This window comes from Pan paniscus, chromosome 12 (genome assembly GCF_029289425.2).
Source record: "Pan paniscus chromosome 12, NHGRI_mPanPan1-v2.0_pri, whole genome shotgun sequence".
Classification (NCBI taxonomy): Eukaryota; Metazoa; Chordata; class Mammalia; order Primates; family Hominidae; genus Pan; species Pan paniscus.
This window is the reverse complement of record NC_073261.2, coordinates 101,367,945-101,393,072: the sequence shown is the minus strand read 5'-3', so window position 1 is coordinate 101,393,072 and position 25,128 is coordinate 101,367,945. Positions and strand designations below refer to the sequence as shown.

Below are 25,128 nucleotides of genomic sequence, written 5' to 3'. Positions count from 1 at the left end.
CAGCAGGACAGTATTCCTGATAGTTCATTCCCAAGTCCGGACAGCTGCCAGCTCAGGGTCTTGAGTGTGGTCAGGGTCAGGTCAGCATGGCCAGGTGCTTCCAGGGAATCCTTGCCCATCGCCAGTGGCCCTAAAAGTTTCTGGGCCAGGTTATCCTGTTTCTCCTAGGCTCCTGCCACCTCCAGCCACAGTTCCTCGGTAAGGCCCAGGGTAGCACCCTGGCAACCCCAGTTAAAACCAAAGTTAAGGCCAGGCACGGTGGCTCACGCCTGTAATCCCAGCACTTTGGGAGGCCAAGGCGGGCGGATCACAAGGTCAGGAGATCGAGACCATCCTGGCTAACACGGTGAAACCCCGTCTCTACTAAAAATACAAAAAATTAGCCAGGCGTGGTGGCGGGCGCCTGTAGTCCCAGCTACTGGGGAGGCTGAGTCAGGAGAATGGCGTGAACCCGGGAGGCGGAGGTTGCAGTGAGCCGAGATCGCGCCACTGCACTCCAGCCTGGGTGACAGAGCGAGACTCCGTCTCAAAAAAAAACGAAGTTAAAAATGCAACTGGCAACTCAACCTTGAGAAAAACTGCTCATCTCCAATAATCACAAAAGGATGTGAATTGAAATAGCTACAAAATGTGAGGATTTTTTGGAGTCATAAAATTAGAACAGATGTTTAAAATGAGATCCTCAGTACTGCCACAGGCACTGTGAGAGTGGCATTCTCCTGCGGCTTGCGCATGGGCAGGGGGTGGGGGCAGTTATTTTGGCAAATTGGGAGCCTTTCATTTCTTTTTTTGAGACAGAGTCTCACTCTTTCATCCAGGCTGGAGTGCAGTGCCATGATCTCACATGATCTCAGCTCACTGCAACCTTTGCCTCCCAGGCTCAATCAGTACTTCCACCCCAGCCTCCTGAGTATCTGTGACTACAGGTGCGCACCACCATACCTGGCTAATTTCTTTCTTTCTTTCTTTCTTTTTTTTTTTGAGACAGGGTCTTACTCTGTCGCCTAGGCAGGAGTGCAGTGGCATGATCTCCGCTTACTGTAACCTCCACCCTCTGGGTTCAAGCAATTCTTTCACCTCAACCTCCCGAGTAGCTGAGATTACAGGTGCCTGCTACCATGCCTGGCTAATTTTTGTATTGTTAGTAGAGACGGGGTTTCACCATGTTGACCAGGCTGGTCTCAAACTCCTGACCTCAGGTGATCCACCCACCTTGGCCTCCCAAAGTGCTGGGATTACAGGTGTGAGCCACTGCGCCCGGCCTAATGTTTTAATTTTTTGTAGAGATGAGATTTTGCCATGTTGCCCAGGCTGGTCTCGAACTCCTGAGCTCAAGCTATATACTGGCCTTGCCTCCCAAAGTGCTGGGGTTACAGGTGTGAGCCACTGTGTCTGGCTGCCTTTTATTTCTTACCTTTTGACTCAGTGATTCCACTCATGGCAATGACTTGAAACATAGTAAAATATTTCATACAATGATGCCCATCATAGCATTATTATAAAAGTGAAACGTTTGGCCAGGCACGGTGGCTCACACCTGTAATCCCAGCATTTTGGGAGGCTGAGGCAGGTGGATCGTGAGGTCAGGAGTTCAAGACCAGCCTGACCAACACAGTGAAACCCCGTCTCTACTAAAAATACAAAAATTAGCTGGGCATAGTGGCACATGCCTGTAATCCCAGCTACTCAGGAGGCCAAGGCAGAAGAATTGCTTGAACCCGGGAGGCAGAGGTTGCAGTAAGCCAAGATCGCACCATTGCACTCCAGCCTGGGCGACAGAGCCAGACTCCACCTCAAAAAAAAAAAAAAAAAAGCAAAACGTTTGGAAACAACTTAAATGACTAATAGTCACTAGTTTAGAAAGGTCTTATAATAGTCTATCAGGCAACCATTCAACATGTTTATGAAGAGTTAATGACATAGGAAAATGCATAGAATGTATGTGAAAAAAGCCAATACAAATAAAATACGCAATAGGTTCTTAATTCTGTTATATATTATGCACAGAAGAAAGGAATTACATCAAAATGCCAATAACAGTTATCTTTGATAACAAAGATAACAGTGGTAGTGGTGGTGGTAGTGGTAAATCTTCTCTTCTCTATACTTTTCTATGATTAGTACGTATTATTTTATAACCAGAAAAAAGGTTTTATAAAAAAGAAAGAAACTTCAGTCTGAAATAAATGGCTAGTAAAGAGGGCTCCCTGCCACAGAGCTGTGCTGACCGTGGGTTCACATAGCAGGGACTGGGGGTGTACAAAAGGGGCTCCTGCTGTGCTGTTACTCAGTTTCCCCTCTGGTTAAGCCTAGCTCCAAGCCGAAACCCCTTTGTGCCCAGAGAGCCTGCAGCTCTGTGCCTCTCCCTCTGGATCCGCCTCCCCCTCCCCCCGCAAGTTGCTCACAGCCTCGGATTCTGCTTCATCAGTTCTTGGCAGCGTTTTGAGCTCTTACATCTTGGGCCCAAGCTGGAACAACCCCAGCTAAGTACTAAAGATGGGGAGCTGGAGCACCCAGCACCCTAGGGCTGGAGCCCAGATGGTACCAGGGCAAGGGCAGCCTGGGAGTCTCCAAGATGATTAAAAAGACATGGCTTCCTGGGCTCATGTCTGCCAGCACCAGGAGGTCTCATGAGAGTAGCAGCTGGTCTCCATTCTGCCTTCTGATGGACAAATGTATCCCTGACTCCTAAGCTGTGCTCCTCTCTTAGCCACCGAAGCTGGACTTCTCAGGGCTAGAGGACTTCCGAGTCCCACTTCACCCTTTTCCTTACAGAATTCGAATGTCAGGCATCAAAGGCCTGCAAGGGGTGGTGAGGAAGACGGTGAATGATGAACTGCAGGCCAATATCTGGGACCCACAGCACATGGATAAGATCGTCCCATCACTGCTTTTCAATCTACAGCATGTAGAGGAGGCAGAGAGGTAAGCAGGCCGGGGTGGGGCAGGACAGTGGATATAATCAACCCTCCAAGGGCTGCTTGGGAACCACATGGTTTGGGTTGGTCAGTAAAACTCAGCTACAAGGCCAGGGACATGGCTTTGTGGCTTGTTCTGCTGTGAGTCCAAAGCTGGCTCCCTAGAAGCCATGGGTCTGACTTTGTGCCAGCCCACAGTGTCCCTTAACATCTGCGTTACCGAAGGAGGACAGTGTTGGCGCTGGGCTCCCTGGTGGGTAAGTCTGTTGGTAATAACACACAGAACCAAGAGTCTGGTTACCTTTGTCTCCCTGGAAGCAGGGCCAAGGAGGCTTTAAGATGCCTTTTGTGGGCTGGGCGCGGTGGCTCACGCCTGTAATCCCAGCACTTTGGGAGGCCGAGGCGGGCAGATCACGAAGTCAGGAGATCGAGACCATCCTGGCTAACACGATGAAACCGCGTCTCTACTAAAAAAAAAATGCAAAAAAATTAGCTGGGCGTGGTGGCGGGCGCCTGTAGTCCCAGCTACTCGGGAGGCTGAGGCAGGAGAACGGGAGCCCGGGAGGCAGAACTTGCAGTGAGCCGAGATCGCGCCGCTGCACTTACAGCCTGGGCGACAGAGCGAGACTCCGTCTCAAAAAAAAAAAAAAAAAAAAAAAGATGCCTTTCATGGCTCCAATCACTGCGGACTTTCCATCTGGACCTTCCTTCCTCTGTTGCTTCCTGATGCTATTTCAGGCCCTGAAAACGTGCATGCTTGACCAGCCCGCAGCCACTCAGTAAGAGCTTGCAGATACTGGGTTTTAATCCTGGATCCCCTAAGCATGGGATTCATTCCTGTCCCTGCACCCTCATTTTTCCCCTCGGTGAAATGGAATGGGGAGAAAGGCCCACGTTGCTGTCCCACCTGGGCTATCTGTGCACTAGGCTAGTTAGGTCGGTTGATCCCAGGCTACTAGAGCTAGACTCGGGTCGACGGGGGCGGGGGCGGGGGCGGGGCGTGGGGTGGGGTGGGGTTCGTGTGCCCTCTGGTGGCTGTTTCTGGAATAGCATCTCACTGACAAGCTGCTGTGGTCTCTGGGCTGGGAGTCCTCCGGCTCCTGTTCTGTCCAGATGTGGGCCCACTCCCTGTGACTTGAGTATCATTGACTCTTGCCTGAGCCAACCACTGTGCCTTTCCTTTTCCCTCCCTCTCTTTCCTCTCCTTTCTTCCACTCCTGTTTTGTTTTTTGCCTCCCTTTCCTATCTTCATCTCCCATCTCCTTTTCCTTCTGAAGTCTTAGGTGCATCAAGACACACATGTTCTACACCTCACCTGGCCCATGGGGCTCAGAGCATCCTTCCCACAGTGGCACATCTGGAAATCTTTAAGGATTTCCAGAAAAAGAACTTTATCTTTTCTTCTCCGGTCTTCCCCCACTTCCCCCAGTGGGGGCTTCTTTACCCCCATTTAATTTCTGACAGCTGTGACGCCTCCCCTATTGCCTAGTGCAACCCATGTCAAATTCCTGCTTGTCTTGTGTGGATGAAACATGGAAAGCCGGGATTGTACAGAGCCTGACCCCAGCCTGCATGCCACCCTCTACCCATGTGCCTCTGTCTCCCCAGCCGGTCTCCCTCACCCCTCCAAGCACCCGAGAAGGAGAAAGAGAGCCCCGCGGAGCTGGCTGAGAGGTGTCTTCGGGAGCTGCTGGGCCGGGCTGCCTTTGGCAACATCAAAAACGCCATCAAGCCTGTTCTCATGTGAGTGCCCCCACCCACTGCCTTGGCCCCAGCCTTCAGCCTGGATGTGTTTCAGGTCCCTGGCATCTCCTGGCTGGCTGGGGGGAAGGGGATATTACAGTTGTGGTGCCGCAGCCGAGTCGATCCCTTCCCTGTGCCTGTGTTCCCTGCACTGTGACAGCAAAAGCTGCCACAGGGTGGCCAAGTGCTGCCAGTAGGAAGGCACCCAACGCTAAGCAAAGGTGCCCAGCTTCACCACACACGTCCACAGCTGCAGAGCGCTGTCCTTGGCCTCTCTCCAGCACTGGACTGGGACTACCCCAAGGCCCTTCAGGCTTCACTTCCTCACCCGGAAACTGTGCGAGGGGCTCTGAGGAGGTGTCCCTCTGCCTCCAAGCTAATCTCTTCTCCCTAACACTGCCGGGAGTTTCATAGTTGTTCCCCCACGTTTTCTCCCTCACAGCCATCTGGATAACCATTCTCTTTGGGAACCCAAGGTGTTTGCCATCCGTTGCTTTAAAATCATCATGTACTCAATTCAGGTATGGTGGCTCCCCTGGGCCAGCCGGATCCCAGGACAAAGGCCTCTCTAGAAGCCAGACGGGTGCTAAAATAGAAAGCCAGAAGTCCCCTGTGACTCCTCCGAAGCCCCCAGTTGCCGAAACCAGTGCTGCTTAAGCTAGCTGTGGAGAAGGGCCGGCTGATTTTATTTCCAGTACATCACAGACCAATACTTTTATAAAATACAATTAAAACAAATAATTTCTAGAAAAATTAATTTAAAAACTCATGCAAAATGCAAGCCTACAGATCACACCCTTGGCTGCTACAGCATTGACAAATTGTTTACTAAACACTGACTCTCCATCCCATCCTTATCTCAGTGTAAACCAATATCAGACCTATCTTGAATGGGCACCAGCCCAGGGGCCCCACTTTAGGCAGCACTGGACTAAGCCATGTGGCCTCCCATGGCTCTTGCCGGAAAGACCTGAAGAAATGAAAGGAAGACCCTATTTTAAAATGGTCTTTTGACCAATTTTGAAGTAAAAGGGCCCTGGAAAACTGTCAGCCGAGGCCTCCACTGGGATTTGGCTCTTTCTTGGAGGGAGAAGGGAAGGATCCAGTAAAGGGCACGAGGTGTCAGTGCCAACTGCAGTGCCCGGGGCCTTGGAACGTCCCTTTAGTTTACCCCTGCCTTTGGGTGCCAGGAGAGGGCTGCGCAGCCCAGGGACCCCGTGGGGTTGCTGTCCAGGCCCAGCTCATCTTCCTCCCGCAGCCGCAGCACTCGCACCTGGTCATCCAGCAGCTCCTGGGCCACCTGGACGCCAACAGCCGCAGCGCTGCGACGGTGCGCGCGGGCATCGTGGAAGTCTTGTCGGAAGCCGCGGTCATCGCTGCCACCGGCTCTGTGGGTAAGGGGCATGGCTAGGGCCTGAGGGCCGGGGACCCCGCGGAGGCTGCCGCCTCTTACAGAGAGAGGCAAGGGACAACAGGGAGGGGTCGGAGTCTGTTTTCCTCCGGAGAAGTCCGCCGGGAAGTTGGGAGCGCAGAGGAAGCCCAGGCTGGAAGGGGGCGTGACCCTGCCCTGCCTGCGCGCGGTGCACGGAGGAGGAGGGTGCCAGCCTTGGATCTCGGGTGTCCCGCCCCACCGCTCTCAGGGCCCACAGTACTGGAGATGTTCAACACGCTGCTGAGGCAGCTGCGGCTCAGCATCGACTACGCGCTGACCGGGAGCTACGACGGGGCGGTCAGCCTCGGCACCAAGATCATCAAGGAGCACGAGGAGCGCATGTTCCAGGAGGCCGTCATCAAGACCGTGGGTGCGGCGCGGGGCCGAGGCGCGGAGAGGGGAGGGGAGGGACGGGGCGGGGCCCAGGGGCTCAAGACTGAGGCGCAGGGCGGGGTGGGGCCAAGGGGAGGAAAGAGGGACCCTGGAAAGGGGCGGGGCACCGGGGGCGGCCCGGGGATGGGGGTTGGAGAGGGAGGGACCGCACTGGGGCGAAGGGCATCCAACCGGGCCCCTGAAGGATTGTCCAGCACCCACATGCTATTCACGGACCTCGGAGAGAATGAAGTCGGGAAATGAAAGGACTGGCTGGGCAGGGCCTGAGCGACAGCGCAAGCAGTCAGATGAGTGTCTCAGATCTGAAGTCTCAGGCGAACCTTCTTTAGTCCCAGTCACCATCAGACCTGCCTGATGCTTCCAGGTTAGGGCTTCCAGGAGGGAGAGATGGGGACTAAGAGAAAAGAATGAGGAAGGGGGCCAGCCGCGGAGAAAATGTGTGTGCTCTTGGGAGCGGAGATTAGATAAAGCCTCTTTCACAGCCTGCCTGCCCTAGCCATGTGAGCTTCCCTTCAGCCTGGAGTAGGCAGGTTAGGAATGCAGAACCATTCTTCTCTCTTAGTTCGTGGGAGGAGGATTTACCCTAGGGCAGCCAGTGAAAGAAGCACCCAAGGAGAACTCGGGCTCCCCCCGCCCCCCCGCTCCGCCCTGGTCCCAGGGCCCAGCATTCACCATCCCCACCCCCTAGCCAAGGAGTCAAGACCTTAACCACAGCCTCAGGAACAAGTGAAAAAACGGAGCCTGGAAGAGACCTCCAAAACCACCTGATGCCTCCCTTTCCTGGAGAGGCCGAATCACACCCGGGCTATCCTGAATCCCTTTCTCTGGTCCTGGATTGACTCTGGAGAGGGGCAGCCCTCGCTCTCTGCAGCTGAAAGGCTGAACCAGGAGGGGCCCTGGAGCCTGTGCCTCACTGGGCACCCTCTCCGCCACCTCCTGCAGGCTCCTTTGCCAGCACGCTGCCCACCTACCAGCGCTCCGAGGTGATCCTCTTCATCATGAGCAAGGTCCCGCGGCCGTCCCTGCACCAGGCGGTGGACACAGGCAGGACGGGGTGAGCCACCATTCTCCCCCAGCCTGGAGTCCTCCTCTCCCCTGGCTGCATTTTCTGACCCCCTCCTTTATCCCTCTTAATTTTCTTGGCTCTGCCCTGTGCTCTCTTTTTACTCCCAAATCCCTCAGCAGCCTTTAATGGGGCTCTTGGATCCCACAGTTTCTCAGGCTGCCCCACCAATAACCACCTCCCAACGTTGGGGGAGCCAGTCATCCCTTGGTCGGCTTCCTGGGTCCGGAAGTCACTGTCCTGGGTAACCCAACACGATAAGCCTCATGGAGAAATGAATCAGGAGTAGAACTAAGCTGGAAAGTGTGTGACCTCTGCCCTATTACCATCCTGGTGAGTGTTTGTGTCTCTGGTCTACAGGGAGAATAGGAACCGTCTGACCCAGATTATGCTGCTAAAATCCCTCCTGCAGGTGAGCCCCATCTATCCCCATTCCTGCTCTTCCTCTGCAGGAGACAGCTCCTTCCAAGGGACCAAGTGAAGGCCTCCACATACAGTCGTGCATGTTGCATACTGCACAAATACACCCAGTCAGTTGAGTCGGGGCTGAAATCTAGCCTACGTTCCACTCCCTAGCCAGGCTGGGCACCCACAGAGCTGGGTCAGCCACAGCAAATGGGGAACCTGTTTCTAATTTTCACAAAGGTTCCTTATTGGCTACTGATAGCGTTGTCACTCAGACGTGATCTGTCTTGAGATGGAATCTGTTGGTTCCCACCCTGGTTCCCTCCTGGTACCCCCTCTTTCCCTTTTCCCCTCTGTTTCCCCTGTTTTGCCAGCACATGTTCTTGGCACATGTGCCCACCTCAGTCTCCCAGCCCCCATCCTTCCCATGCTGTGTTTTATTTAACTCTTCTTTACATCTTTGCAGCCATCACTGGAGTCTAGATCCATTGCTCTCAAACACCATTCCGATGACAGTCTTGTGATAAATATATGATTCCTCAGAGGTTTTGAGCTGTTAGCCTGAGTGAGGTCCTGGAGTCTGTATTTGTAACAAGTTCCCCAGGTATTCTGAAGCACAACCCCTGGCCTAAACCCGACATCTCACAACCACCTCTCCCCACCTGTCAGAAACTCAGCTACAACAGTAATTGTCTAGAAATGCTGTTCTCTACCAGATGCCTCTTATTTCACAGTAGGTCTCAGTTTATAATTTTTTTTTTTTTTTTTTGAGATGGAGTTTCGCTCTTGTTGCTTAGGCTGGAGTGCAGTGGTGCGATCTTGGCTCACTGCAACCTTCGCCTCCCAGGTTCAAGTGATTCTTGAGTAGCTGGGATTACAGGCGCATGCCACCACCACGCCTAGCTAATTTTTTTGTATTTTTAGTAGAGACGGTGTTTCACCATGTTGGCCAGGCTGGTCTTGAACTCCTGACCTCAAGTGATCCGCCTGCCTCGGCCTCCCAAAGTGTTGGGATTACAGGCATGAGCCACTGTGCCCGGCCTCAGTTTATAATTCACGTACAACCAGATTTCAAACTTCTCAGACTGAAGTTGGGAGGTCCCCAGTCCCTTCTCCCTCCCTAGACCTCCTGTCTCATCTCTCAATCTCTGTCTCAGTTCTGGCCATGCCAATCTAAACAGAACTCCCCCCACCCCACCACCACCTCACACCTTCCCTTCCCTCCCCTCCAGTCCACACTCTTCATGGCACTAGATTTTTATAAACCCTTTGTGCTCCAACACTGCCCTCATTTAGTTATCACCTTGGTCTCCATATTCCTGCCATTTCTTTGCTGAGTTTATCCTCATTAATTTGTACCCAGCATTTTCTTAAGATAACAGTTTGGGGTACATCCTTAGGGACCTTCTGAATCATCAAAAGCATTGTTTTACAATATGGATTTAACAGTAAAGGTGCTTTGCTGCATTTGAATGCTTTGACAACAGCATGTATGGCATGTCTATTTATGCCAAACTGGCTTTAGTCACAAAGCGCCATTATTGCCAGGCTAACAGACATGTTACAAAATACTACCTATGTGCACTATTTGGTGGTTGCCGTGTGTGTGAGTTCTGATGCTTCAGCCCAGCTGTGAGTTCTTCCACTGTCTCGTTCTTTGTGATGGTCATACTCTTAATGAGGCATTGTATTCCTGGTGGCTGTTCATCAGTTGTGCCCTAACTGGCTGGAATGTTAGGTTCAGAGACTGCCTGGCTCCCGCTTCCCTCCAGGGCTCATCCCTTGCTTGCTTTTTAACACCTGAATGTCCCTGCACGCTGTCCCCATCCATTCACATGTCTACTGAGCTCGGTGTCATCTAGGTGGATGTTGGAGTGTTCAAAGAGTTGCCTGGGCTGTAGGGTAGGGGAGGCTGGATTGGGCGATGTCTAGAGAGGATGTGTACATCAGACCTGACTTCCTCTGGCTGCTCCTCCATCTCCTCCTGCACCTGAGAGGGACAGCATTCCTAGGCATAGCTGTCCATACCTCCCTTGCAGGTATCCACAGGTTTCCAGTGCAACAACATGATGTCAGCCCTGCCTAGCAACTTCCTGGACCGCCTTCTCTCCACCGCCCTCATGGAGGATGCAGAAATTCGACTCTTTGTTCTAGAGATTCTCATCAGTTTCATTGATCGTCATGGCAACCGCCACAAGTTCTCTACCATCAGGTGAACTTGGGGTGTCTCCTCCAGGCAATGCAAGATGGGGAGAGGACTCTCCATTAGGTCCTATCCTTTGGTCCTGTCCTCACACCCAGGTTCCCACCTCAGTATCTGAGTATTGTGGGATCTGAGTATCCCACAATTCAGATACTCAGTGAGACTCACCAGGAGTTGATCACCAACATTGACCCTGGGGTCCTGCAAGAGGAGGAGAGACTAAAGGGCACTTGTGTCTGGGAGAGGAGGAGGGTGAACTGAAGATTTGGAAGATAGAGAGTAGGCATTAAAGGGAGTTGCAAGCGTGAGAAGGAAGGGGATGCAGGTTATCAGTAGAGACTGAAGGGATTTGGGGGGAATAAGAGGAGGAAGAAAATAATCAGGATGAAGATTTAAGAGAAAGGGGGTCAGGGCGGTGGCTCGTGCCTGTAATCTCACACTTTGAGAGGCCAAGGCGGGATGATCACTTAAGCCCAAGAGTTCAAGACCAGCCAGGGCAACATAGTGAGACCCCCATCTCTACAAGAAAATTTAAAAATTAGCCGAGTGTGGTGGCTCACACCTGTGGTCCCAGCTCTTTGGGAGGCTGAGTTGGGAGGATTGCTTGAGCCCTGGAGGTTAAGGCTGCAGAGAGCTGTGATTATGGAACAACTGCACTCCAGCCTAGGTGACAGAATAAGACCCTGTCTCAAAAAGGAAAAAAGAGAGAGAGATAAAGGGACAAATTCTTGAGAACTTGGGAGGAAAAGGTAATTGGGCTGAGAACCAGGGCCAGGGGAGCACTGGAGGCTTTGTACCAACTAACAATGTTGGGGATAAAGCTCAGTGACCCCGTGTGAGCTCAGGCTGGCCTCATGCAAGGGCTAAGGAGGCCCTTTGCATCCCTTCCCAGTACCCTCAGTGACATCTCTGTCCTGAAGCTGAAAGTGGACAAGTGCTCTCGACAGGACACCGTCTTCATGAAGAAGGTAAACAAGCATGGCCTCCAGGCACAGTGAAGGGCGGGCACAGTGGCTCACGCCTGCAATCCCAGCACTTTGGGAGGCTGAGGCGGGCGGATAGATCACTTGAGGTGGGGAGCTCGAGACCAGCCTGACCAACATGGTAAAATCCCATCTTTACTAAAACTACAAAAATTAACCGGGCATGGTGGTGGGCACCTGCAATCCCAGCTACTCGGGAGGCTGAGGCAGGAGAATCGCTTGAACCCAGGAGGCGGAGGTTGCAGTGAACCGAGATTGCGCCAATGTACTTCAGCCTGGGTGACAGAGCAAAAGTCACTGCTGACCACTGACTGCCCTTGGAGCCTGCCTCCTCCCTCTGTAGCTATGTCTCCTCCCTCTGTAGCTCTGTCTCCTCTCTCTGTAGCTACGTCTCCTCCCTCTGTGGCTATGTGTTAAGCTGACCTCTCTGAGGAGTCAAGCCCAGAGTGATGAGCCAGTCCAGGGCCAGTGACTGTGTTCTGCTCCTACACCTGGATTTGGGCAGCAGCTTCTGGTGCTGGTTTCACTGGAGCCCATCCTTCCCTACGTGAGCCTTCCTGTGTGTGTCTGCTTCTGCCAGAGCCCGCTTTAAAGGCATCCCCTCCCCAAGGGAGGAGGGGGCACACAGCCATCCTGCCCCCCTTCAGATTGGTCTTCCTCCGTGTTCTCCTTGCCCCTCCTGTCCCCATCCCTCCGACCCTGGCCTTCTGCCCGCTTCTGTCCCCAGCACTCCCAGCAGCTCTACAGACACATCTACCTGAGCTGCAAGGAGGAAACAAACGTGCAGAAACACTACGAGGCACTCTATGGCTTGCTGGCCCTCATCAGCATCGAGCTGGCTAACGAGGAGGTGGTGGTGGACCTCATCCGTCTGGTGCTGGCTGTTCAGGTGGGGCCTGGTGTGCGCAGGGCATGGGGCTTGGGATCAGGGGAGGGACCTGTTTTGGGCAAGCCCTGATAAGAGTATTGAGTAGCAACTGCTTAACACTGTTTTGGAGCCCAGGAATATTGTACTCGTGGTTGGCCACGCCTCCTTGAGGACCCCAAACCATGGTCCTGTTTGGGGAACCCCAAAGAATGCTTCATTCATGGTCTTGGCCCGTCCTTAAGCTAAAGAAGACCCAGGGAACCGGTCGTTCAGAAACATCCCTTAGCTACTACATGTCAAGTCTCTCGCAGAGTCTGAGTGAGACTCCAGGGATTCTTAAAAGGATGCTCATAAGCCCTGAGTGATCCCAGACAAACTCATTTGTCTAAAGATTCTCTGGTTCCCTTGGCCGGGCGTGGTGGCTCATGCCTGTAATCCCAGCACTTTGGGAGGCTGAGGTGGGTGGACCACTTGAGGTCAGGAGTTCAAGACCAGCCTGGCCAACATGGTGAAACCCCATCTCCACTAAAAATACAAAAATTAGCCGGACGTGGTGGTGCATGCGTGTAGTCCCAGCTACTTGGGAGACTGAGGCAGGAGAATCACTTGAACCAGGGAGGTGGAGGTTGCAGTGAGCAGAGATCTCACCACTGCATGCCAGCCTGGGCAACAGAGCAAGACTCCATCTAAAAATTTAAAAAATTAAAAATTAAAAAAAGATTCTCTAGTTCCCAAATTGAGCTGTGCTTCAGAATTGCTTTGAGCACTTGTTTAAAGTGTCTATTTCCTGGGAAGGTAAGTCAGAGTCTGGAAGCCTGGGGACCTGTCTACCAAGCCTCCTTTGCGATGCACAGGCAGCCAGTGTGGCACCGGACAGGGCTTGAGGCTTTCATGGTCTTCCTGGGTGTGTGTGTACACCCAAGGCTACTGGGAGTCAGGGTGGGTCCTTTGGACCTCAAAGGCTGGGTATCCAGGGTCCTGAAGCCAGGAGGGCATCATATTCCTGAATCGGGGCAAGCCTGGGAATTCAGTGACAGTCTCAGACCACCTGTCTGTTGGTGCTAAATCCTGCAGGGCCAGCCTAGATGCTATAATTTTTAAATTCTGTTTACCGTCAAGAACTAGAACTTGGGGTTCCTTTATATCCCAATCCCCTGGTAACTCCCACAGCTAATTTAGCTTAACATATGAGCCCAGTTTAGCAAGCCAATCCAGTCCTCTAAGAATCTGCTATAGTGAAGGAGACAGCACCCTGGCAGTGGGATTAACGACGAGGGTTTGGGCAGTGAAGGTCACCACAGCTGGAACTGCAGAGTGGGGAGTTGAGGTCATTGCCTCTGTAGTCTGTGAGTACTCAAGAGCCTCCCAGTTCACGGACTGTTCTAGGGACCCCTCCCTTCAGCTTTAATGAAGGTGACTTTTTTTCCCCAGGAAGGTTTGGGTCAAATGCTGAGAAAGACTTAGTCTAGGAAAGCAAGCATTTCTAAAGAAGATTGGGAAGAGGTCGGGTGGAGCGTTGGCACCCAGTGTAGTCTGTCAGTGAAAAACTCCGGAGGCCTTGTCTATGTTGCTGCAGGACGTGGCCCAAGTCAATGAGGAGAACTTGCCTGTCTACAACCGCTGTGCCCTCTATGCTCTGGGCGCAGCCTACCTGAACCTCATCAGTCAGCTCACAACAGTGCCTGCCTTCTGCCAGCACATCCATGAGGTTGGTGTTCTCACGACCAAGAGCTCAGGGGGCCCTCAACTTGGGGTTTCCTGGGAACAGCTTTTCCTTAATTGCATTAGTCCTGTACCTACACTTAGGCAGCGAAGACAGGGTTGAAGTAAGAACCACTAATGGTGAGAAGTTACTCGTGGCATCTTTCCCTCCTGTATGACTTGACAGAGCAGGGTGGGGTTAGGCACAGGGGTTGGGGGGGGGTCTTCTATACCTGTTTCTAATACTGTCTGCCCCCTCCACTTCCTGCCCCTCTGTCTTTCCCCTACTCACGGGAGCACACCCGCACACATGCCTCAGATCATGCAGACTACAGCTATGAAATACCGCAAAAGTGACTTCAGATCATGCAGACTACAGCTATGAAATACTGCAAAAGTGACCTCAGATCATGCAGACTAAAGCTATCAAATACCGCAAAGGTGGCCCGAGTAGAATGGTGAACGAACATCTGTTCACGCCCACTCATATGAAATGAACAGTTATGAAAATTTCTCCCCATTTGCTTCATCTATCTCCTTTTCTTTTCCTTTGCTGAACAAATTTTAAATACTTTAAACAAATATTTTAAAACAAATCCCAGCTATCCTGTCCTTTCACTCTATGTATATCTGTCTGCATGCCTGAAACAGCATGAACACCTCCCTACATGACTGCCATGCTCTTAACACAGCTCATTAAGTGATCAGTAATTCCTTGGTGTTATCTGACACCCATTCTGTAGTCAAATGTGTTCTCAGTTGTTGCATAAAGATCTTTTAAAACACATGGAAGTGCTTAGAGGTTGAATGATACCAACATGTAGGATTAACTTTAAAATACATTAGCAAGCCAGGCGCAGTGGCTCAAGCCTGTAATCCCAGCACTTTGGGAGGCCGAGGCTGGTGGATCACTTGAGATCAGGAGTTCGAGACCAGCCTGGGCAACATGGTGAAACCCCGTCTCTACTAAAAATACAAAAATTAGCTGGGCATGGTGGCGCACACCTGTAGTCCCAGCTACTCGGGAAGCTGAGGCAGGAGAATCACTTGAACCTGGGAGATGGAGTTGAGCCAAGATTGCACCACTGCACCCCAGCCTGGGTGACAGAGCGAGACTCTGTCTCAAAAATAAAATAAAATGAAATACATTAGCAAAACAAAATAAAACAAAACAAGAAAATTTAGGTCTTAACTAGCCTGGGTTGGCTGGGAGTCACAGGGGAGGGTGCCGTGACTGTGACAGAGACCACTCAAAGGGAAGCAGGAGTCTTCCAGCTTCTGGGCTGATAAGGGAGTATAAGAAAGGCAATGCCCAGACATCCTCTGCCTGACAATTGTGGGACCTTTACCTCCTCACCCCCGACACACACCTGTATGCTGACCATCCCTCCACTTCTCACCACCTTAGTAACTTTCACTTTTCTTGTCAAAAATTTGCAAAGAATACTGAGTAAAGCTCAAGATGTCACTGTCCATCAGGGTGTTTTGCAATGCACTTGGGTACTGCAGTACCCAGGTTTGGGACAAGGTGTGAACTACATTCCTTTGTACCTGTTTAAATAAAAAACACAGGAATGAGGCCAGGTGCAGTGGCTCAGCCTTAATCCCAGCACTTTGGGAGGCCAAGGCAGGTGGATCACTTGGGGTCAGGAGTTTGAGATCAGCCTGGCCAACATGGTGAAACCTCATCTCTACTAAAAATATAAAAATTTGCCAGGCGTGGTGGCATGCACCTGCAGTCTCAGTTACTCGGGAGGCTGAGGCAGGAGAATTGCTTGAAACTGGGAGGTGGAGGCTGCTGTGAGCCAAGATTGTGCCATTGCACTCTAGCCTGGACAAGACAGCGAGACTCCGTCTCAAAAAAAAAAAAAAAAAAAAAAAAAAAGCATAGGAATGAGGCATTGGAGCCAGCAGCTGCAGTCTCTTAAGAGTTAAGTTCCCTGCATTGGAGGACACTTAGTGCACATGTGTCATTGATGGCCATGGCCTGAGCAGGCAGCTTGAGCTTCTCAGGCTGCCCTGAGGGTCCCTGTTGATGCGAGTTTCCACTGAAAAGCTCAGCTGAGGACACTGTGCTGAGGAGGCTGTGGGAGGGAGGAAGCACCGAGCCGGGTATGGGAGCTCTTTCGTTGCCTGTGAGCTCCCTCTCCCTGCTGAACCAGCTCTTATCTGATTCCTCCCAACCGCCAGGTGATAGAGACCAGGAAGAAAGAGGCTCCATACATGCTCCCCGAGGATGTGTTTGTGGAGAGGCCCAGGTGAGGAGAGGACGGGGGACGTGGTCAGGGATCCCCAGGGCAGCTGAGTAAGCAGGTGGGTGGTCTGAGGTCAGGAGGGGTCAATGCCAGGAGGCTCAGACTTCTGTGGACTCAAGGGCAGAAGGTGGGCTCTGCCTGTGGTCCAGGAGTCCTGGGTAAAGTTCAACCCCATCACATTACTGCAGTCCATGCCTCGAGCATGCAATGCTGAGCCATGTTTGCAGATGAGACACAGCCTCCGGGGGCTTTGGCCAAGCCCATGCTAAATGCAACCTGGAGGAGTCATTCCTGACAAGACGTTACTGTAAATCCAAGTGATGTTTTCGGATCATAGTGGGTGCTGTGGGCCAGTGTCATTTCAACATCAGAGGAACTCAAGGGAAAGATGTTTTGCAAAACCAAAATGTCTAACAGTAGGGGATGGCTTTATAAATTATGGCCCATCCATACAGTAGACAATCATGACAATGTTTTAGAAGAATATTTAATGTAAAATACCCATTACATAATAGGTCAATAAAATAGATCACAGAACAGCGGGTGGGGAAGGGGATATCTGTGTATATTTAAAAATACGGGTCTAAGCTGGGTGCGGTGGCTCACGCCTGCAGGCCCAGTGACTCAGAAGACTGAGCAGGAGGATCTCTTGAGCCCATGAGTTCGAGACAACCATGGGCCGCAAAGCAAGAACCCATCTCTACAAAAAATGTTTAAAAATTTTGCCCGGGCTGGGCACAGTGACTCACGCCTGTAATCCCAGCACTTTGGGAGGCTGAGGTGGGCGGATCACTTGAGGTCAGAAGTTCGAGACCATCCTGGCCAACATGGTGAAACCCCATCTCTACTAAAAATACAAAAATTAGCCAGGTATGGTGGCGCACACCTGTACTCCCAGCTACTCTACTCGGGAGGCTGAGGCAGGAGAATCTGCTTGAATCCAGGAGGCAAAGGTTGCAGTGAGCCAAGATCGTGCCACTGCACTCCAGCCTGGGCAACAGAGCAAGACTCTGTCTAAAAAAAAAAAAAAAAAATTAGGCCGGTCACAGTGGCTTATGCCTATGTAATCCCAGCACTAGCACTTTGGGTGGTTGAGGCGGGCAGATCACTTGAGATCAGGAGTTGGAGACTAGCCTGGCCAACACAGTAAAACCCTGTCTCTACTAAAAATACAAAAATTAGCCAGGTGTGGTGGCGTGCGCCTGTAATCCCAGCTACTTGGGAGGCTGAGGCAGGAGAATCCCTTGAACCTGGGAGGCAGAGGTTGCAGTGAGCTGAGATCATGTCACTGCACTCCAGCCTGGGCAACAGGGAGAGACTTGGTCTAAGAAATAATAATAATAATAAATAAATAAATAAATAAAATTAGCCAGGTATGGTGGAGCGTACCTGTTGGGAGGCAGAGCAGGAAGATCACTTTAGCCTGGCAGGTCAAGGCTGTAGTGTGCTATGATGGTGCCTGTGAACAGCCACTGCACTCCAGCCTGGGAAACACAGTGAGGACCCTGTCTTTAAAAAAAAAAAAAAAAAAAAAGGCTGGGCACGGCGGCTCATGCCTGTAATCCCAGCACTTTGGGAGGCCGAGGCGGGCGGGTCACGAGGTCAGAAGATCGAGACCATCCTGGCTAACATGGTGAAACCCCGTCTCTACTAAAAATACAAAAAATTAGCTGGGCGTGGAGGCTGAGGTAGGAGAATGGTGTGAACCCGGGAGGTGGAGCTTGCGGTGAGCAGAGATGGTGCCACTGCACTCCGGTCTGGGTGACAGAGCGAGACTCCGTCTCAAAGAAAAAAAAAAGTGACTGAAGGATGTGATTGTTGTACATAAGAATATATTATAACATGTGAATAGTGGTTATCTCTGGAAATGGGACTGGGGGTGACTGTTCCTTTTGCTTCTCTGTCATCTTGCATAGTGAAGATGTTACTTTTTTAATAAGAAAAGTTGGCCGGGCATGGTGGCTCACGCCTGTAATCCCAGCATTCTGGGAGGCTGAGGCGGGTGGATCACCCGAGGTCAGGAGTTCAAGACCAGCCTGGCCAACATGATGAAACTCCGTCTCTACTAAAAATACAAAAAATTAGCCTGGCGTGGTGGCAGGTGCCTTTAATCCCAGCTACTCGGGAGGCTGAGGCAGGAGAATCGCTTGAACCTGGAAGGCGGAGGTCGCAATGAGCCGAGATCGCACCACCACACTCCAGCCTGGGCGACAAGAGCAAAACCCTGTCTTAAAAAAAAAAAATTGTTCAGAAGTCACTCTAGATACCGCGGTTCTAACGAACTTTCTCCCTCCTTCATCTTCCAGGCTGTCTCAGAATCTTGATGGGGTGGTCATTGAGCTCCTCTTCCGCCAGAGCAAGATCAGTGAAGTCCTGGGAGGCAGTGGCTACAACTCGGACCGGCTCTGCCTGCCCTACATTCCTCAGCTGACAGGTATGAGTTCTGTGCAGGGATGCCCAGGCCTGCCTCTGTCTTTACTTGGCCAGGTAAGGGCCTGAGCATAAGGGACTTATGGCCCTTTGATTGCCTGTGAGGCACCTTGGATGTCGTGAGAGCTGAAAGACACAGTGGAAATTTATGGTGAGGTCCTCTTGATTGCCCCACCTCTCCTCCTCAGGACAGGGTCCTTGGAAGTACCTGGCCCATGAGATGGCCTGGCCTGAGGATGGGAGAGGTTCCATTGTGCTGGAAAGAGCATATATGGCTATGGAACCAGAGACCCAGTTTGAGACCCCTGTGCAACTTACTGCCTGAAAGATCTTAGACAAGTCCTTTGCATCCCTGAATTTCAGTTTCCTTGACTGTAAAACAGGAATGTTAACAATAGCTGCCTGCTGGGTGCAGAGGTTCACACCTGTAATCCCAGCACTTTGGGAGGCTGAGGCGGATGGATTGCCTAAGCTCAAGGGTTCAAGACCAGCCTAGGCAACACGGTGAAACCCCGTCTCTACTAAAAATACAAAAAATTAGCTTCATGTGGTGGTGGGTGCCTGTAGTCCCAGCTACTCTGGAGGCTGAAACAGGAGAATTGCTTGAACCCGGGAGGCGAAGATAGCAGTGAGCCAAGATCGTGCCATTGCACTCCAGCCTGGGCGACAGAGCAAGACTCCGTCTAAAAAAAAAACAAAAAAACAAAAACAATAGCTGCCTTAGAGGGCTGGCATGATAAGGTACCTGTATTAATGCAAATGCGCTTAGTAAATGCTTCATGAAGAGCTACTGGTGCTCTTAGCAGATCATGCTTACACATAAGGTGAGATATGTATTCTGGTCATAAGCACCTTCTTTGTGTTCTCGTTGACGATTTCAAAATTTTAGCCCCAAAGAACAAAACTGACCACCCTAAGATGGACAGAGAAGGCCCACAGCAATCGGAAGCTTCTATAAACTCCACGTGTAGCCTGAGTGTGCACTGAGCCTTAGAGGACTGTGGACCAAGCAGAGGCAGAGGGGTTGGGAGGTGGGACTAGCAGCTCAGTCCTGGATCTCCGAGGGCTGGGAACTAAAGCCTCTGGGCTGCTTCTTCCCCAGATGAGGATCGTTTATCCAAGAGGAGGAGCATTGGAGAGACCATCTCCCTGCAGGTGGAGGTAGAATCGAGGAACAGTCCGGAGAAGGAGGAGGTGAGTGTCTGTGCCTCCGTCCTGGGGCAGCCCCACCTCCTGTAGATTGGACGCTGGACTCCAGGCTCCCCTGCCTGCATAGTGAGCTTAAGGCTGCATGGAAAGCAAGCTTCTCGAGTAATTCCACACTTGTACTGACTCTCCCCACGTATGCGTCATAGATACTTCCCTTTGGAAAAATTGTTAGGGTCCTCCCTGCTCCCATGAGGATATCATAAAACTCACTCTTGAAAGGCCTGGCTGGGGATGGTGGCTCACACCTGTGATCCCAACATTTTGGAGGCTGAGGCAGGAGGATTGCTTGAGCCCAGGAGTTTGAGATGATCTGGGGCAATATAAGGAGACCCCATCTCTACAAAAAATAATTGAAAAATCAGCCAGGCATGGTGACGTGCACCTGTGGTCCCAGGTACTCAGGATGCTGAGGTGGGAGAATCACCTGAGCCTGGGAGGTCAAGGCTGCTGTAAGCCATGATGGCAGCACGGCACTTCAGCCTAGGTGACAGAGTGAGATCTCGTCTCAAAAAATTAAAAAGAAAGGCATGCTGGTCATCATTCCCCACTCACAGGGGGACCGATATGCTCTGGGTTGGAAACTAGAAGACTTAACTGGAGAGATAAGGGTGAGAACAGCTTTCATAGTGTTGCTTCCGTATGTATCAATAAAGAATCTTTTTTTAAATTTACACTATTTTTAAAGCAATTTTAGTTACAGCAAAATTGAGAGGAAGGTACAGAGGTCGCCCTTTGCCCCCTCCCCTCCCCCGACACATGCACAGCCTCCCCTCCTATCCATATCCCCCAGCAGCGTGGTGCATTTCTTACAGTTCAACCTGCCTTAACACAACAGTATCATCTGAAGTCTGTCGTTTACACTGGGGTTCGCCCTCAGCGTTGTACATTCTGTGGGTTTGGACAAATGCGTAATGACATGCATCCCCCACCAGAGTACCATACAGAGTCATTTCCTGCCCTAAAACCCCCTGTGCTCCACCTCTTCATCTCTCCCCTAACCACTGACAGCCAAGATTTTTTTTTTTTTTTTTTTTTTTAATGCTGACTGTTACAGTTCACAAGAAGTACGGAGGACACACATCTGGGTGGGACCAGGACAGAAAGACTTACATGGTCCTCAGGCATGGACAGGCTGGCATTCCCCAGCCTCTCTGCCCATTAGGGCTGATATAGACATGGAGGACAGCTTTGACATCAAGCCTTTCCCCAGATGCAATCAGAGGTAGGAGAAGTCTCTAGGGGTCAGGATCAAGCCTCCCCCTAACTGTGCCCTCGACCACTTCATTTATTGGGGCAGATCTCTACCCCAGGGCCCTCAAAGCTTATCCAGAACCTTCCCACGGAAGGAAGCTCTGACTTGGGCTAATTGGACAAGTAAAATGAGGTTGAACGAGGCATCCTCCATGGCCCTTCCAGCTCCAAGGACTGGGAACCTCCAATGCGTTAGGCATCGGGGTGAGTTGGCTGCTCTCTCCCCATAGTGGCGATTCTCCCTTCCCAAGAGGTAAGAGACCCTCGGGAATTGAGGAGTGAAGTGACTCAGAAGCGCAAGGCGAAATGCTTACACAGCTACAGAGCCACCTCCTCACTAGTGGCCTCCTGGGCCACCAGTATCAGTTCCTTCCTCCCTTCAAGAGTCAGCTTAGCCCAGAGGTAGCTTGGTGGCAAAGCAGGGGTGCAGGGGCCTTCATCCTGTGCCCTTCTGCCATGCCACAACTCTCTCCACTCTCAGCCATCAGTGCCAGTCCAGAGTCCCACGGTGGTTCCTAGGGCCGTACTGCCCAGGCTTGCCGCAGGGGTGAATAAATGCTGCAGGGGTGAATAAATGCTTGTTTGGTCAAATCTGAATCCTGGTGCCTGGCATTCCCAGCCATGCATAGTCTGGGCTCTGCCATTTCATTTTCCCCCACCTGCTCTGGCCCGTATCCACTGTCCCACTCTGGTGGGGCTGCTCTCGATCTCTCCCACGCTGCGCTCCGCCATCTCCAGGCCTTTGCTAGTGCAGAATGCCACATCTGAACCACCCTTCCCTCCACACTGGTGCAGCTGAGCACCTGTGAACTGTCTGTTCTCCAGCGCCCGGCCCCTGTTCAGTTTCCTCATAAACTTCTCTCTCCCTGCTCTTGCCCAGGGAGCATCCCTTCTCTCTTGCCCAGAGAGCGGCATTTTCTTTGACTGTTGCCACCACACAGTTCCCTAGCACCCTGCAGGTGAATATCCAGTGTTGCTCGGTGCTGACAGTGGATGAATGGATGGACGTACAGAGGATAAGTCCTCAGAGCGAGTTAAAGCCGAGCATAGCTCTCTCTTGCATGTAATTCCTATGCTAACAAATTGTGCAGTTTCTATAGACTCACCTACAGTCCTGCATGTAGTTGGTGCTCACTTAATGTTTGTTAAATGACTTTATCTCATACGTATACTTCTGTCCTCTCCTACTCAAACAAAAATGCCAAACAAATCAAAAAATGCACGACTCAGTGAATTTTCATAAAGTGTGTATGCCCACGCAACCACGCCTGGATGAGAGAGTGGAACATTGTCATCATCCAGGGGCCCTGCCTCTGTGCCCCCTCCCCTAAGGGAGCTCCCAGCCTGAGTTGCATTACTTCTGGAACTTTATATCAATGAAATCATTCTGTTCTGTGTCTGCTGCTTTTGCTTAAGATTATGTTTAAATGATAGAGCATGAGGCTGGGCGTGGTGGCTCATGCCTGTAATCTCAGCACTTTGGGAGGCCAAGGCAGGTGGATCACCTGAGGTTAGGAGTTCAAGACCAGCCTGATCAACATGGTGAAACCCCGTCTTTACTAAAACTACAAAAAATTAGCCGGGCATGGTGGCGGCCACCTGTAACTCAGCTACTGGGGAGGCTGAGGCAGGAGAATCACTGGAAACCAACCAGGAGGTGGAGGTTGTAGTGAGCTGAGATCATACCATAGTACTCTAGCCTGGGTGATGAGAGCGAAACTCCATCTCAAAAAAAAAAAAAAAAAAAAAGAGAGCATGAGTAAATCGTAGGTCTAATAGCTCTTTGTCTAGTGAGTAAGTTCTGGAATTTAGTCCAAATTCCTTCATTATTTTCAGCATCTATGGATCTCCCTTCTTTGAGTTTTATTATTTTCTACTTCCTTTTATAGGCTCTGCAGAGGACTGAGTGGGGTAACTCCTTGGAACCTCAGCAGCCGGGGAGGGCCGGTCACTTCTTTTAAAAAAAAAAAAAAAAAAAACAGAGTCTCCCTCTGTCGCCCAGGCTGGAGTGCAGTGGTGTGATCTTGGCTCACTGCAATCTCCACCTCCCGGTTTCAAGCAATTCTCTTGCCTCAGACTCCCCAAGTAGCTGGGATTACCGGCACGTGCCACCATGCCTGGCTAGTTTTTGCATTTTTAGTAGAGATGGGGTTTCACCATGTTGACCAGGCTGGTCTCGAACTCCTGACCTCAAGTGATCTGCCCGCCTCAGCCTCCCAAAGTGCTGTGATTCCAAGCATGAGCCACCGCATCCGGCCTGTCACTTCTAACCTTCCATTTCTTATCTTTATTAAATGCTCAAGTCGCATTGGTGGGTAATTTAATACTTTAAGACTTCAGAACTGATATTCAGTTCCTGAAATTTACATCTGAGATTCTATTCACCACCTCTCTTCCCTTGCTTCCAATGTTTTCTGTTGTGTTCTCTGAAGATGTTTTAAAATTGCAGTATTGGCTGGGCACGGTGGCTCACACCTATAATCCCAGCACTTTGGGAGGCCGAGGCGGGCAGATCATGAGTTCAGGAGTTCGGGACCAGCCTGATCAACATGGCGAAACCCGTCTCTACTAAAAATATAAAAATTAGCCAGCCATGGTGGTGCACGCCTATAATTCCAGCTACTTGGGAGGCTGAGGCAGAAGAATCACTTGAACCCAGGAGGCAGAGGTTGCAGTGAGCCAAGATCATGCCACTACACTCCAGCCTGGGTGACAGAGTAAGACTCTGTCTCAAAATAAAATAAAATGAAATAAAATTGCAGTGTTTTCCTCCCATGGTGCTTGATGGACAGGCTTGGGGAGGGAGCAGGGGACAGTGTGTTCTTTTATGTGAGATTCAGGACTCTGTCTAAGTCTGAATCTGATGAGGAATGAGCTTCCCCGCTGCATCTCGCTGTCCTCTGTGCCTGCTCAGGGAGCTTCTGAGACCCTGAGGGGGGTGGGGGTGTCCTGAGGGACTTCCTGCCCACTGGGACTTTCTTCCAACAAGCAAGGGGCTGCCAGAGAGCTGGGGGTGCCAGGGCTGCCTCCTTTCTCTGCCCCCTGCCTTTCTGAGCATCTCTGTCCCTTCTCCTTCAGCGAGTGCCTGCCGAGGAGATCACCTATGAGACACTGAAGAAAGCCATTGGTAAGTCAGGGCAAAGGGACTCTGGTTAGAGGGCAAAATGGGGTGGGGTCCTTGGGCCTGTTCCTGCAGATGCAGCAGGACACACCACCCTCCGCAGTGGGATCCAGCACCTGCGTGAAGGGAGAGGCTGGTGTCTTTTGACAAACTCATCACAGCCACCAAAGCTGCCATTGAATATTCCTGCTCTCCTGATGGGGGTCAGTAGTGAGGCCCTGTGTGGCCCACAGTGGGCAACGCTTTTGCCAGTAAAGACAGCTGCCTTTAAAAGTAATCAGTTGGCCAGGCATGGTGGCTCACGCCTGTAATCCCAGCACTTTGGGAGGGTGAGGTGGGCAGATCTCAAGGTCAGGAGTTGGAGACCAGCCTGACCAATGTGGTGAAACCCTGTCTCTACTGAAAAAATACAAAAATTAGCCAGGCATGGTGGCATGCCTGTAATCACAGCTACTTGGGAGGCTGAGGCAGGAGAATTGCTTGAACCTAGGAGGTGGAGGTTGCAGTGAGCTGAGATTGCACCACTGCACTCCAGCCTGGGTGACACAGCAAGACTCCCATCTCAAAAAAAAAAGCAATCAGTTGATGGCTATAGGTAGAAAGCAATTCGGGATAAATTTTTTGTTTTTTTGGTGAAGTGTGATACAAAAGAACAAGCTGGCCAATGGAAGATATTAATAACGAATCATATGAATGTCTATTTAATAAGGGCAGATGATTTTAAAATGCATGTTACCTCTCTATCTGGATCATTGGACAACAACAGATTTTTCTAACTGTTGACAGATTATGCCTGTAAATGCCAAACTTTTAAATTTTTGTCATCATTAATGATAGTCTCTCTGAATGTACACATTTCTTGCCCTTTTTTTTTTTTTTTCTGAGACAGAGTCTCGCCCTGTCACCCAGGCTAGAGTGCAGTGGCACCATCTTGGCTCACTACAACCTCTGCCTCCCAGGTTCAAGCAATTCTCCTGCCTCAGCCTCCCGCGTGACTGGGATTACAGGTGCCCGCCACCACACCTGGCTAATTTTTGTATTTTTAGTAGAGACAGGGTTTCACCATGTTGGCCAGGCTGGTCTCGAACTCCTGACCTTAGGCAGTCAGCCCTCCTCAGCCTCCCAAAGTGCTAGGCTTACAGGCATAACCCAC

At 51.2% G+C, this 25,128-nt stretch overlaps 1 protein-coding gene across 6 annotated transcripts in view; it reads left to right on the top strand.

The window, feature by feature from the left end:
• EFR3B (EFR3 homolog B) overlaps positions 1-25,128 on the top strand; it is a 123,120-nt gene that overhangs the window by 89,744 nt on the left and 8,248 nt on the right. For all 6 annotated transcript variants that reach the window (XM_034952737.3, XM_034952736.3, XM_034952735.4 and 3 more), the window contains 15 exons: positions 2,776-2,925; positions 4,527-4,661; positions 5,104-5,182; positions 5,920-6,055; positions 6,302-6,463; positions 7,429-7,540; positions 7,910-7,961; positions 9,994-10,166; positions 11,050-11,125; positions 11,868-12,029; positions 13,585-13,716; positions 15,900-15,967; positions 18,271-18,398; positions 19,497-19,588; positions 23,933-23,981. In XM_034952737.3, the coding sequence (XP_034808628.1) occupies positions 2,776-2,925; positions 4,527-4,661; positions 5,104-5,182; positions 5,920-6,055; positions 6,302-6,463; positions 7,429-7,540; positions 7,910-7,961; positions 9,994-10,166; positions 11,050-11,125; positions 11,868-12,029; positions 13,585-13,716; positions 15,900-15,967; positions 18,271-18,398; positions 19,497-19,588; positions 23,933-23,981 (1,706 nt within the window). The remainder of the gene's footprint in view (positions 1-2,775; positions 2,926-4,526; positions 4,662-5,103; positions 5,183-5,919; positions 6,056-6,301; positions 6,464-7,428; positions 7,541-7,909; positions 7,962-9,993; positions 10,167-11,049; positions 11,126-11,867; positions 12,030-13,584; positions 13,717-15,899; positions 15,968-18,270; positions 18,399-19,496; positions 19,589-23,932; positions 23,982-25,128) is intronic.